The 12,332-nt window shown below is 41.1% G+C and overlaps 1 protein-coding gene across 1 annotated transcript in view; it reads left to right on the top strand.

Annotated features, from left to right (window-relative positions):
- Positions 1-12,332, top strand: part of Prkca (protein kinase C alpha) — a 409,108-nt gene that overhangs the window by 276,653 nt on the left and 120,123 nt on the right. The window contains exon 4 of the mRNA XM_010616805.2: positions 9,358-9,469. Coding sequence (XP_010615107.1) covers positions 9,358-9,469 — 112 coding nt within the window. The remainder of the gene's footprint in view (positions 1-9,357; positions 9,470-12,332) is intronic.

Raw genomic sequence — 12,332 nt, 5'->3', positions numbered from 1 at the left:
TTAAATTTCTTTTCCCATGGCTGGGAGGGTGTACTGACGGAGATACTGCCTAGGAGCAGTGAGCAGTCTGCATAAAGAATCAGAGGTACCTAAAGAAAGAATCCTGCCCTTTTGGACTTTACAGTAATAAAAAGACAGGGTTACACCTTCTGCCTCCTCTGTGTGTTTAACCAGATGAACAAATACCAGCTGCCGAGGAACCTTCCACCATTATCATGAGGCATACAAATAATGTTATACCTTTTCAAATCCATTACAAAAATCAGTGCAGAATCCCAGGCATTTTATCAAGCTAGTACTATGTAGTGGGCTTCAAAATTTGTCTCAGACCATCACAGGACAGCAGACAGGGCATCTCACAAAGCAACCCAATTCTTACTTTGCTAGATTAAACAAAGAAGATGGGATCTTGGACACTCTTTAAACATTTTTTTTTTTTTTTTTTTTTTTTTTGGTACCGGGGATTGAACTTGGGTCTTTGCACTTGCAAGGCAGGCCACCAAACCACTGAGCTAAATCCCTGGCCTGGACACTCTTGAATACATATGTTTCCATTTATCTCTGATTTGGTCTCAGATGGTCATGTAAACTTGGCTATAAATTTGTGTAGGAGACACATAACTTTTCACAGGGCTGGCACGGATCCACAGAGTTAAGATGCTTCTTGTATTTCTATTTGATTTTTCCTCTCAAACTATGGCAATGGAGCTACCCCAATCTGTAATTAGCATGAACATTGTTTGGTGCTAAAAAAAAAAAAAAAAAACACTATAAAGCTTTAGTAGTGAACATATCAGTGGTGGCCAAGGGCAAGGGGTGGCGTGGGTATGAATATAAGAATATAAGCCTATGGGAGCTTTTTGGTGATGACGGAGCAGTCCTGTATCTTGTGTATGAATGTGAGTGAAAACCTCGTGGAACTATGTTCACACATGCAGAAAGTGGATGGAAAAGCAGACGTCCATCCATAGCATTGTACCAAAGTCTGTTTCTGGGTTTGATCATGCACTACAGTTAGGTGGGATGTCATCACTGGAGGGAGGAGTTCATGGGAAATCTGCACTGTTTTTACAACTTGTGAGTCTAAATCTCACAAGTGAAAATACAAATTTTAAAATAACTTTTTAAAAAGTGAGACTTTCCTCACAAGATTCCTCTTCTCAGGGTTATCATAAAGCTAGTTACTTAATCAGCATACTTCATTGAGTAGGAAAAAACATTTCTAATATTTTAATTTTTTTCCCTTGAGGAGAATGACAATAGAAAAAGATTTACCCTTAAAATGTTCCAAGAACCCCTAAGTATATGATGTAGATAAAATAAAGCCATAACTTAGAAAATTGTATGACTGTCCCCTTGATTTGCTCTCATGTGTAAGAGGGTTGTGGAACCCACACGTTGCTGTATGGCTTTTAGCTCCTCCCTGGAAGCAAAGCATCTCTTACCTAGAATGAGAGTTTTCTCCAAGGTGAAGTTGCCACTTATAGTAATGATTAGCAGATTACTTGTTCAGATCCACCTCTTGTTTTCATTTTCCTTTGCCATGAGAATGTGTCCCACAGAGGAGTTAACCCTTCATGCCTTAGTCGTGGGATGCGCAGACAGGTGCTCATAGCTGTAGCCACCAGCATATAACACAAAGGGGGGTAAGCCTAGCCATGTGTCTTACATGAGCAGAAATAATGATGCCATTTCCAAGAATGAGATTTAGTAGCCATTGAGTAGTCCTGAATTTTTTTTTTCCTCTGCCACAAGACTGGCTCTGTCCCAGATAGGTGCTGCTCTATGGGGAAAGTCCCAAAGTAAAAAAATAAGAAATAAATATTTGTTGCATTTAACCACAGAAGCTCAGGAGTGGTTTATCTGTGCAGCATAATCTAGTCCCTCACTAGTTGAGTCCAAACCAGAGCCCAACTTGGAGTCTTCACTCCCTAAGCACATAGTAAACAGTATATTTTTGAATAAAAATGAAGAATTGACAGATAAGGAAATAACCCTGCTTTTTAAATGAGTTATATTTAGACTTTATTCTGCAAATATTTGCACATTTAATTACAGTATCAAATTCCATACTAAACCAGCAAAGACTTTTTGGAATTGAAAGCAGTAATGGATGGAGCAAAGACTTGACAAAGATCAGTGTTTTAAGATGTTGATGAAGTTGCTCATACATGCACAGTCACTCTTTTCAGTGGCATCTCACCAATTATAACCAGGGAAATATAACCAAATGGATTTAGATGGGCCTTGTGGCCATTTGAATTACATAGAAAATTATGAATTTAGATCAATTCCTGTCACCAGAAATGGAAGTTCCTTCATTGTCTCTTAGAACAAGCACTATTCAGTAAGACCAGTCTGGTCAAAGGTAAAGAAAGCACATTGTAAAACCCAAATGGGGAGCAGACCACACTGATCCAACACCTGAGAAAGGCTATAGGAGCCCTGCTTAGGACTTGAGATCCAGTGTAATAACTCCAGTGATACCTAAGTTACATAAAATCATCCTGACTTTGGGAATACTCTCATATTTTTGTTAACAAGAAACTTAAAAGTATTTTTCTTCTCTGATAGACAAGATTTAAAAATCCTGCTTCCTAAGAAGTTAAAGATCACAGTTGATGCCAGCTTTGCCCTGGGAGCAGTGTTTAAATGGTGTTGCTAATGTAGTCAGCATGTGGGTGACATTTAGACCTAGGCTTGGGTTACAAGTATGATTCATGAGAACGCAACACGTCAGATGGCAAAAGCAGGGAATTTTCCTTGGTATTTAGATGGAGCGGCTTGAAGGAGCCACACTGCTGTAGGCACTTAAGGGAGTCAGACCCCAGAGTTTCACTTGGTTAAAAACTGTCTTTCTCAGAAACTCTGAAAGCCTGAAACCCAGTCCTGAAGGACTAACACTTTGGTCCTTCATGAGAGAAACCTTTAGGGCATTTTGGAGGCCATAAGATGTGGGCAAAAAATGTGAGCCAGCATGACCTCTACACAAAGCCCTGCCACTATTTTACACATCATATTAAAAGGGCAAATAGAGCAACGTCTGTTCACATAGACACATCCTTATCACAAACCCTAGCTGCCTTCCCCTTAAAGTTTATGGGACAGCAGTCCCTCCAGAGGTTTCACTCTGCACATGGCTGGATTAGTCTGATCCCCTAGGCTGAGACTGTAAACATACCTGGAATTTGCCTTCCAGATGGGAATAGGCAGACAGTAGAGTGGGGAGGCACCGAGAAAGCCCAAAGCCTACTCAGCAATGCAATCAGTGGACAGCCATGTGCTTATTTTTAGCCAATCACAGCTGATGGTGGTAATGATGCTGCTGAGGACAGTGATGAAGGAAGTCTGTGAAAAGTCTTCGTAGGAAGGTTAAAAAGTGTTTCCCGGAGAGGCCAATTAAGATGCTGTATCATAAAACTAAGAAACGAGAAACATGCTAGTAGATGTTTTCAACAGAACTTGAATTTTTGGTTATTTTTTTCCTTAAGAACTCTAGATTTAGATTTGTGGGCTAGACTTTACTTGTGCCTATGAAAAGTGCTTTACTGAAAACTTTATTATCCCCCAACCACAAAATGCAGAAGTATCTTAGCTCCCCCCCTTTTTTTTTTTAGTTTTTTTAGTTTTTCCCTTTTTACTTTTTAGGTACTATCAGTGTTGTGACACACAGTAGCGGTTTCATTCTTAACAAGAGGCTTCCAGTGCCTAGAGAAGTAAAAAGCTGATCTTTACACATATTTCTCTAAAAGAAAAATGCTATTAACTTGGTAATGCAGAACACTGTTTACCAGTCACTTCTTTATGATATTTAGTGCAGCCAGATTTAACATACACGTGGAGTGACTTGATGTAGATTCCTTGAGTGAACAGTAGCAAAGCATGCTTTGTTAAGGATTTAGAAGTTGGCTTTCATAGATGTTCTTTCAAGATCCAGCATGTAAGAGACAAAATGTTAGAGGTTGCCCAGATGCATTTCTGCACTCAGGTAGCTTTACAGTCCCAGTGGAACCTTTTGTTACCTTTCCTTTCTGGCTTTGGTTTCAAGGGAGCTCAGAAATAAAGTTCATACTTAAAATGTAGTGCCTACTCTTCTTTCTGGCATGGCTGCTAATTTGGCAGTGTCCTTTTTTTCCCTGTCTTTTATACTGTAGTGTGTGTGTGTGTGTGTGTGTGTGTGTGTGTGTGTGTGTGTGTGTGAGAGAGAGAGAGAGAGAGAGAGAGAGAGAGAGAGAATAAAAGGGGAAGAGTACAGAATAATTATTACAAGTGGCAGAATGTGATAAGTGACATTTAAAAGATAAAACTAAAAAAGGTCAGATGGGGGAGAAGATTCTGTTACTGACATCTGGAGCAACTTCCTGGAGGAGGCGGGTGCCTGCCTTCCTTCCTTTTTAGGTGTTCCAGCAGGTGGAGTCTTGGCAGAAGGGGTCTTGGCAGATGGAAGCAATCAACAAAGGGAAGGCTCAGTGAGAGAAGCTGGGGTGCTTCTCCACATGAAGGACTGGATGCCAGGGTTTGTTGAAGTCAAAAAGACTCCTGAGACTGCTCAGAACTCAGGTACAAGTAACACTTGAATATGAGCACACTTGAGATTCGGCTCCTGCAGGGCCCAGCTCCTCTCCACATACCTCCCTGGGGCCACTACAGGAGTCATGGTGTGTTTTATTTGATGGCTATTGGGAAACCTGCCCTTCGTCCAGCAGGGGACAGCTTGTGTGTTGAGGTTCTGTGTTTGTCTTCTTTCTATGTCCCAATGCTGCCTGAAAGCCCAAAGCTCTCACCCCCTCAGCCTCCCATGACCCTGCTGGCTGCACTCTGGGCTGTGCCATCAGTCAGGGTGGATCTCAAAATGATTTGGTTTGACAAACTGGTCAAAAAGGTTTAGAAATACCATGTTTCTTTTACTTAGAAAAAAATGTTTTCTGATTTCAGCTACCTCTTTAGATTCACCTTCCCACAAGCCCTTAACATGAAATCCAGTGGGTTATATATTTCCTGAGCAAGTAACAGATGCTCCTTTGGTGCTGTCTAGTTGAGTGGTATTTACCCAGCGAGTATTGCTGTAGTCCCTACTGTAGTATATTTAATTTGTAAGTTGTGCAGTAAAAATCCTTGCCTTGGAATTATGCACATGAAGGCCTAAAGTCTACAGTAGTGGCAGTGGCACTGGTCCTGTTCTGCTAATGTCCCATAGTTACGTAAATGTCCTCACTGAGAAGTCTGGAAGGAGATTATATGGGAACAGGCTGTGCTAGTTTTATAAATTCTTATGAGTTTTTAATGATTTCAAAATGAAGCCTTTTTTTACTAGCAAACAGAATCAATGAGACTATGTAGTGCAGTTGTTTTCACTTATAATTTTAGCAGTAGCCTCCCTCTTTTGTCTTCTTCCATCCCCAGCAGCAGCAGCAGCCCAGAGCCTCTTGAGAACTAACTGTAGGACGCTGTGAAATCCCATTTTTAAAATGCTTTTCCGTAGGGCCAGGGATTTGGCTCAATGGTTCTTCTGCCTGCCTCGCAAGTGCAAAGGCCCAAGTTCAATCTCCAGTACCAAAAAAAAGTGCTTTTCCCACCTACGCTTTCGTGATTGGGATGAGGAGATCAGGACCCTGAAAAGGAAAAGACATCCCTCCTCAGTGGCTATTGATAGAAACTCAAAGCCTCAGAGACTTAATTCTCTGTGCAAATTATCATGAGTCGAGGTTCTCTTGCTCACACTGATTTCTTTTGTCAGTCTAGGTGAGTTTAATGAGCCTGGAAGAGGGAATCTTTGTACGGAGTGGTGTTCTGGGTTCACCAGAAGTTTCACATGAACCACTCAGGGCCACTGGCAAGTGACCTCCTCAGAAGCATAGGCATGGGGTGCAGGGAGCAGGAAAATGGGACCAAAGAAAGACTACCCTGACTTCTGCTTGCTGACACCAGCAAAGACTAACATTGACTGTCTTCTCTTTTCCTTCCATTGGATTATTTGGGGGAAAATTTAGACACCTTTACGTTTGTTTCCAAAGACAATATAATAATAATAATGCTTTTTCCAATATATTTCTCTGGTGGTTTTGAGTGGACCCCACCCCTAGCTGCAGGCTGGCTTTATTTCTGCTTTCTAAATAAGTGATATACCTGCCTTTTCAAGGTCACAGAGTTGTGTTGGGGCGGGAGTCAGAAAGCAGTTCTCCAGAATCCTGCTCTTTTTAAGAGACTGGTTTATTCTAAACAGTGACCTTGATAGTTATAAAGTGTTTGCATATACTTGACAATTAGCAAGCAGATGGTATTATTACTGCTGTTGTAATTCATAAGCAGGATCCTTGGCCCGCGTGTACTTTTGGGACATAAAAGACCCCAGGATTTGGTGGTTCTCCAGATTCACACAGGAGGTGGAAATTATGGTTTCCTGTCTTCCTACACTCCTCATGGTTAGAGCGTACAGATGCCATATGGGTCACAGGCGAGTAAAACTTAGGTTTACCTGAAAAGTAGATGTTGCCTGTGTGCCACGTCAGTAGAGATCTTTGTGACAATCAACTGGCAGGACAGCCACCCTGGGGCTGCCTGGCACACACATGCTCCTCCGAGGGTCTTTAAGTGAACTGACATTATTTATTTTCTACCAGTTGTTGATGCCTCCTGTCTGCAGAAAAACTAGTTGCTTCCTTTCCCCCAGCATCTTCTTTGCCCTCCACGTTGTAGGACAAAACCTTTACTGTCAGCATGGGTACTGTTAATTGGTGCTGACACTAACCTGTGCCTTCGGCATTCTGCCTCACATCCTGGACGTTAGGAAATTCAGTGGACTGCTTCAAGAATGGAAGTCTAAGTCCATATCTCATTCCATATTTACAGCCGCCACTTGCTAGGAAAAAAAAACCTCTTTTAAGGAGGATTGTGATTTTTCACACCCATGGAGATGTTTAAAAGATGAACTAGTGACTTGCTTCAATTACTCGGCTAATCATTTGCACATGTATTCACCTACTGCCTGTTAGGCCCTTACTAAATATCTGTTGAATGAACTTCTATACGGGTGGTTCTGTCTTTAGCATGGCTGCCCGTCTTAGGATTTCTGGCAGGGCCTGTTAAATTGGAGGCCCTTTCACTGAGTTTTTGATTCAGTGTCTCGAAAGAAAAGTGTAATTTATGTTTCTAATAAGTTTCAAGAGATGTGATTTGATAGGGAGGGCCCTTGAAAACCATTGTCCTAAAGCAGGGATTGGCAAGCTTTTCCTGTAAAAGAAGTAGAAATGTAAATATTTCAGGCTTTTTAACCAGCCCAGTCTTTGTTACAACTACTCACCTCTGCCATTTTAGCCACAGAAAATAGGTAACTAAATGAGTGTGGCTATGTTCCAATAAAATTTTATTTATAAAAGCAGGTAGTGCACTTGTTTCAAAAAAAATTGGCACAATATAAAATCTTTAAAGATGGATGAACCATATCCTTATTCTGTTTTGTTGTTGTTTGTTTTGGTTTATTTTTGGTACTGGGGATTGAACTCAGGTCCTTTTGCTTGTGAGGCAGGCGGCAGCACCACTGAGCTAAATCCCTGGCCCCAGATCCTTATGCTGTATAGGTCTCTGAAAACTCTTTGGATGAGAATGAGATGCTGGTCAAATCCCAGTGATACATTCATGAGCCTCTGTGGGAAGGTTATTAACATCTCTATAAAATGATATAATGAGTATGTAATGAAAATAGGGAGGAAGTCACTCTTTTTATAGAATCTGAGTGGTGTATCCAGGAGTGTTTGGTTATTTTTCTGTAGTCTTTAGACTGTTCAGCTTTGTGGGGGGGCAAACAAAAGGTGAATTAACTTACAGTTGAAGTCACCTTTGGAGTTCTCATAGCTCACCCACTGCGAGGCTCCTAGAAAGTGAAAGCCAGGAATGGCCTTCTTTGTTTCTCTTTGCCTTGTAGGAGCACTGGATTAGAGGAGAACCCAAGCATAACATGTCCTATCGATCTCTTGCCCTGCCCAAACCCTGTCCCTCTGGGGTCTTCATTCATTTGGTTACTGGCAGTTCTGTCTTTCTAGATGCCCAAACCACAAAGCATATTCAGGAGGAAGCATTTAATGAGGGTGTGTCCTGATATGGCCATGCTGAGTGTGAAATTGTTTTGTAGTTCAGCAGAACATAAAGATAATTTGGCTCACCGTTCCTTCTACGTATTAGTGAACAGAGTCATAAGAAGCTTGAAGCACACCACCTTTATGTGCATGGCACTCACCCTGCACACAGCATCCTTCTTAGTATTTTACAAAAATTAATTTGTTTTGTGCTCATAACAACCACAAAAGAGGGGCTACAGGTTTGCCAGTTTGCAGATGCATCAGTAAAGGACAGTTCATTTGTCCAAGGTCATGCTTCTGGGCAGTAGCAGAACTCTAGCTAGAACTCTAGAATCCAGGCTTTTAACCACTATGGAATGCTGCATATTCCTTCCCTGTCTGTAATCTCTCTGTAAATTGAGGAACAAAACTTTACTTAGAAAAACAGCTGTCTAGTTGCACTTTTTGCATTTTGTAGGGTCTGTAGGTAATGAACTTGCAATGGTGCTGAAGAAGGGTATTTCATTGTATTCCCAGTTTTCATCGGATCTGACCATGCCAAGTTTCCCCATGCAAACTTGAATTGCACTTTGGACATAGTGCTAAAGCAGCAAGAGATCCCCTTCAGTTTGGGTGTGTATCTGGTTTCATAGTATATTATGTTCCTGGAAAGCTTATACAAGAGACTTCTGGGGTCATTCAGTTTAACTTTAAAGACAACCCAGTTTTGTGCTTCCTCTTGGGTACAGTCTGTGCCAGGCCCTGGAGAACCAGAAATATTGAATTCTTTAAAATACTATGATTAGCTCAATGTGGTGGCACATTCCTATACTCCTAGTACTCTGTAAACCCCTGGACAAGTGACTTACGCTTGCTTCTTCATCACAAGTTTGAGGCCAGGCTGGACAACTTAGTGAGACCTTTTCTCAAAACAAAAAATAAAACACGGAGATAAAGCTCAGTATGAGGGTCCTTGGTCATCCCCACTGCTACAAAACAACAGCTGCAAAGCACTGTACTTGCCCTCAAAGGCTTTGATAGCAATAGGCCAGAAGTGAAAGGTTTGGTGGAAACTTTGGCAATATGCAAATTATACCTGAAAAGAGGGGAAACATGGATATTTGTTACATTAAAACAAGGTGGCAAGAAGTCACTGATGCCCTTTGTGTAACTCCACAGAATAGTGCTCCATCCAGTATCATCAAACCCTGGTGATGAGGATGGGGCCTGAACTTGGCTTAATCCAAAAATATGGCCCTTTCATGCCTGGAGTGAGCATTGTATTTTTTTTTCCTCTCCCTAGGATCCCAGGAGCAAGCACAAGTTTAAAATCCACACATATGGAAGTCCCACCTTCTGTGATCACTGTGGGTCACTGCTATATGGACTTATCCACCAAGGGATGAAATGCGACAGTAAGTAAGTTTTCTTTTCCTGTAGATGGTGAAGCTCTGCAGTTCATGCCCAGGTATACTGGGTGCTGAAGGTTTGGTAACTTCTCAACACAAACTTACCAAGAGGGAGAGTTGGTTCAGCTGCAGATCGGACTAGGAAAGTGTAGAATCTTTCCACTATCCACGTTCTGGCTTGTTAAACTACTTACTTACCTAATTATGAACTTTTAAAAAGGAACTTGGTTTATAAATGAAGTTGGTGTCACTTTCTTGTGGTAGAAATCTTCAACCCCTTAAAATGCAGGCTAGTCAAACCCCAAAGAAGACTCCCCACCTCCAGATTCCACATTTGGTTAAGCTTCAAAATAAGCTAAGCAGCCTAGTCATTATCTTCCTATGTCTCTAATTAGTGGGTGGACTGTGGAAAAATCCAGCAGGCTCTCCTTAAAACTGAAGCCCAAATGAACGTAAAAACCAGGATAACGTCTTACTTAAGTTTACTCGTCCTGCCTGTTCATAAACCAATTAAGTTTACATCAGTCTAGTTCTACATGGAATACTAAGGACCAGTGATAAAAAAGACAAAAGCCCTTTTCTTTTTGTCTCGTGTGTATCTCCATCAAATATTAGGAGGAAAGAACAATACCATGGAAACTCTTTGTTTTGATAATTCTTCAGTGATGGGATTCCCAAGACTATTCACTTAAATAAAAGTTTATACTTTTAGGACATGAAAAGGCAATCACTGAGCCCTGTTTCTCTGACAGCCAGCCAAATATTACAGCAATTCAGCCTATTCTCATTCACTAATGACTACAATAATGGCCCAAAGCTGTCTATTTGTTTCCTAGATGGAACAAGCACTATACATAAAGATTGTATGTGAGCATTATGGAATAGATGAAGATTTCCTTAGAACACTGGGATTGTTCACTGTATAGTTTAACAGCCTAGTGAAATCTTGTCATTCAGGCCAGTAGCCTTCTGTGCTTCAAGAAACCCCAGATTGCAAAGACAGTTTGTAGGGGTTTATACAAGTACATTTGTAAATACATTTTTAATTATTTTAAAACTTGGCAAAAAAAATGAGTTATATATGTGTTATATATGTAGCAGCCTTAGTAAAGCTAGAGAGACACTGGAAAGTTTATACTGTCAGCTTCATTTTTGGGACAGAACTTGGAGTTAAATTTCTGCTCTTGCATCGACTTAGCTGAAGAGAGTGGCCTGTTCGCCTACACATGCTCTCTTCTGTTGGATGCAGAACTCATTGGTGCTGAGCAACCATAACAAAACACAAATGAAATGAGATATTGTCTAGTTATTTTCTGTTGCTATAATAGAATACCTGAGGTGAATATTTATAAATATTAGGGGTTTATTCAGCTCACAGTTCTAGGAGCTAAGAAGTTAAAGAGCATGGTACAAGAATGCAGTGAGGACTTTCTTGTTGCATCATAGGATGACAAGAGGGCTTCACATGGAGAAAAAGCAATCTGCTAGCTCAGATCTCTTTCTCTTCCTACAAGGCCATTAATGTGATCATAGGGGCCCCAGTTTCACAAACTTATCTAATCCTAGTCCCTCCCAATGTTCCTCCTTCTAAATACCATTAACATGGATTTGGGGGTGAAGTGAGTAGCTAAGAACTTAAGAGTTGTCTTTTTTTAGTTTAGAAGAGTTTATTTTTGAATATTTTTATAATAAATAAATGTTATAATTGTCATTAACTAAATTTGTTAATAAAAAACTCCATCTAGTTTATTTATTAGGATTCTGCTTTAGATTTTTGTTTGAAAAATTGATTCTACTAAAAAATATTGAAAACCACTGACCGAGACCAGTACTCTTTTGTTTTGTTGGAAACTATTTTCCTTGGACTTTGAGAGCTTTGGGGGCTCCTTTTGGGAGGAGGATAAGGAAGAAAATGAGCAGATAGGCACAAAAGCCCAGCCCTTCCACACAGACAGAGCCTGTCCTGTGTCTGCCCCTTACAAGATTGTAGTCTATGTGCAACTCTACCTGGTGGGGAAAATGTTAGCAGCCACTTGTCTGGGCCAGGCTCCAGGTGTATAGAGTTGGAAATGGATTGGAGAGAGTAAATAAGCTTCCCAAAATTGCAAAACAGTTAATGGTGGAGCCGAGAGAAGAATACAATACGGAACACTTCTGCCTCCCACCGTGCCTGTTGCCCACATTCTTTCCAGAATCTCTGACTTTTGCTTTCCTTAAATTGCCGGTTCTGCAGGGCCCTTGAAGACGTGACTTGGTTAGCTCAAGTTACATTCAAAACACAACTTTTGAGGTGTTTTAATGTTGGCTAAGCTGAGGCAAGAGTTCTGGAACAGTTAGTTGTGGGACAGAAGCCAGGCAGAATCCACGCACGCAGACCTGTGACTCCTTCTTTCCTCATTGTGTCCATTATCTTGTTCTCAGTGTTTGAGCAGAGCAGATAGGCATCGTGCAAGATGTTTTTCACAATTTATTTTGCCATGTTAAAGCTAAACACGGAATGAGGAATGGGAAGGCTGCACCTTGAAGATTGCAGAACAGCCTTGCTAGCTTCTCTTGGAGGATGTATAAGGATTGCAGTGGCCATCTCCCCCAGGAAGCCTGAGGGCATCCGGTTGGTAGAGCTGGGACACCTCATGCTTGTAGTCAGCACCCAGGATTCCTGGCGGGGTTTCTTTGGTTCACTGCAGTAAGACTGATCTTCCTTTATCCTCCCCCTGTCTCACCCACATAATGTCAGCTGTAAGGAATGGCTTCTGCCAGCTGTATATTTGTTTTACTGGGAGTAATATTTAAGTATTTGAAGACAGGCTTAAAATATCAAACTCAAGTTCACTAAAAAAAAAACAAAAAAGGCAACATTTACACTTTC

This window comes from Fukomys damarensis, unplaced genomic scaffold (assembly GCF_012274545.1).
Source record: "Fukomys damarensis isolate Sample0158 unplaced genomic scaffold, DMR_v1.0_HiC HiC_scaffold_23, whole genome shotgun sequence".
Classification (NCBI taxonomy): domain Eukaryota; kingdom Metazoa; phylum Chordata; class Mammalia; order Rodentia; family Bathyergidae; genus Fukomys; species Fukomys damarensis.
Note: the sequence above shows the minus strand (reverse complement) of the source record. Positions and strands in the feature narration are given on the sequence as shown.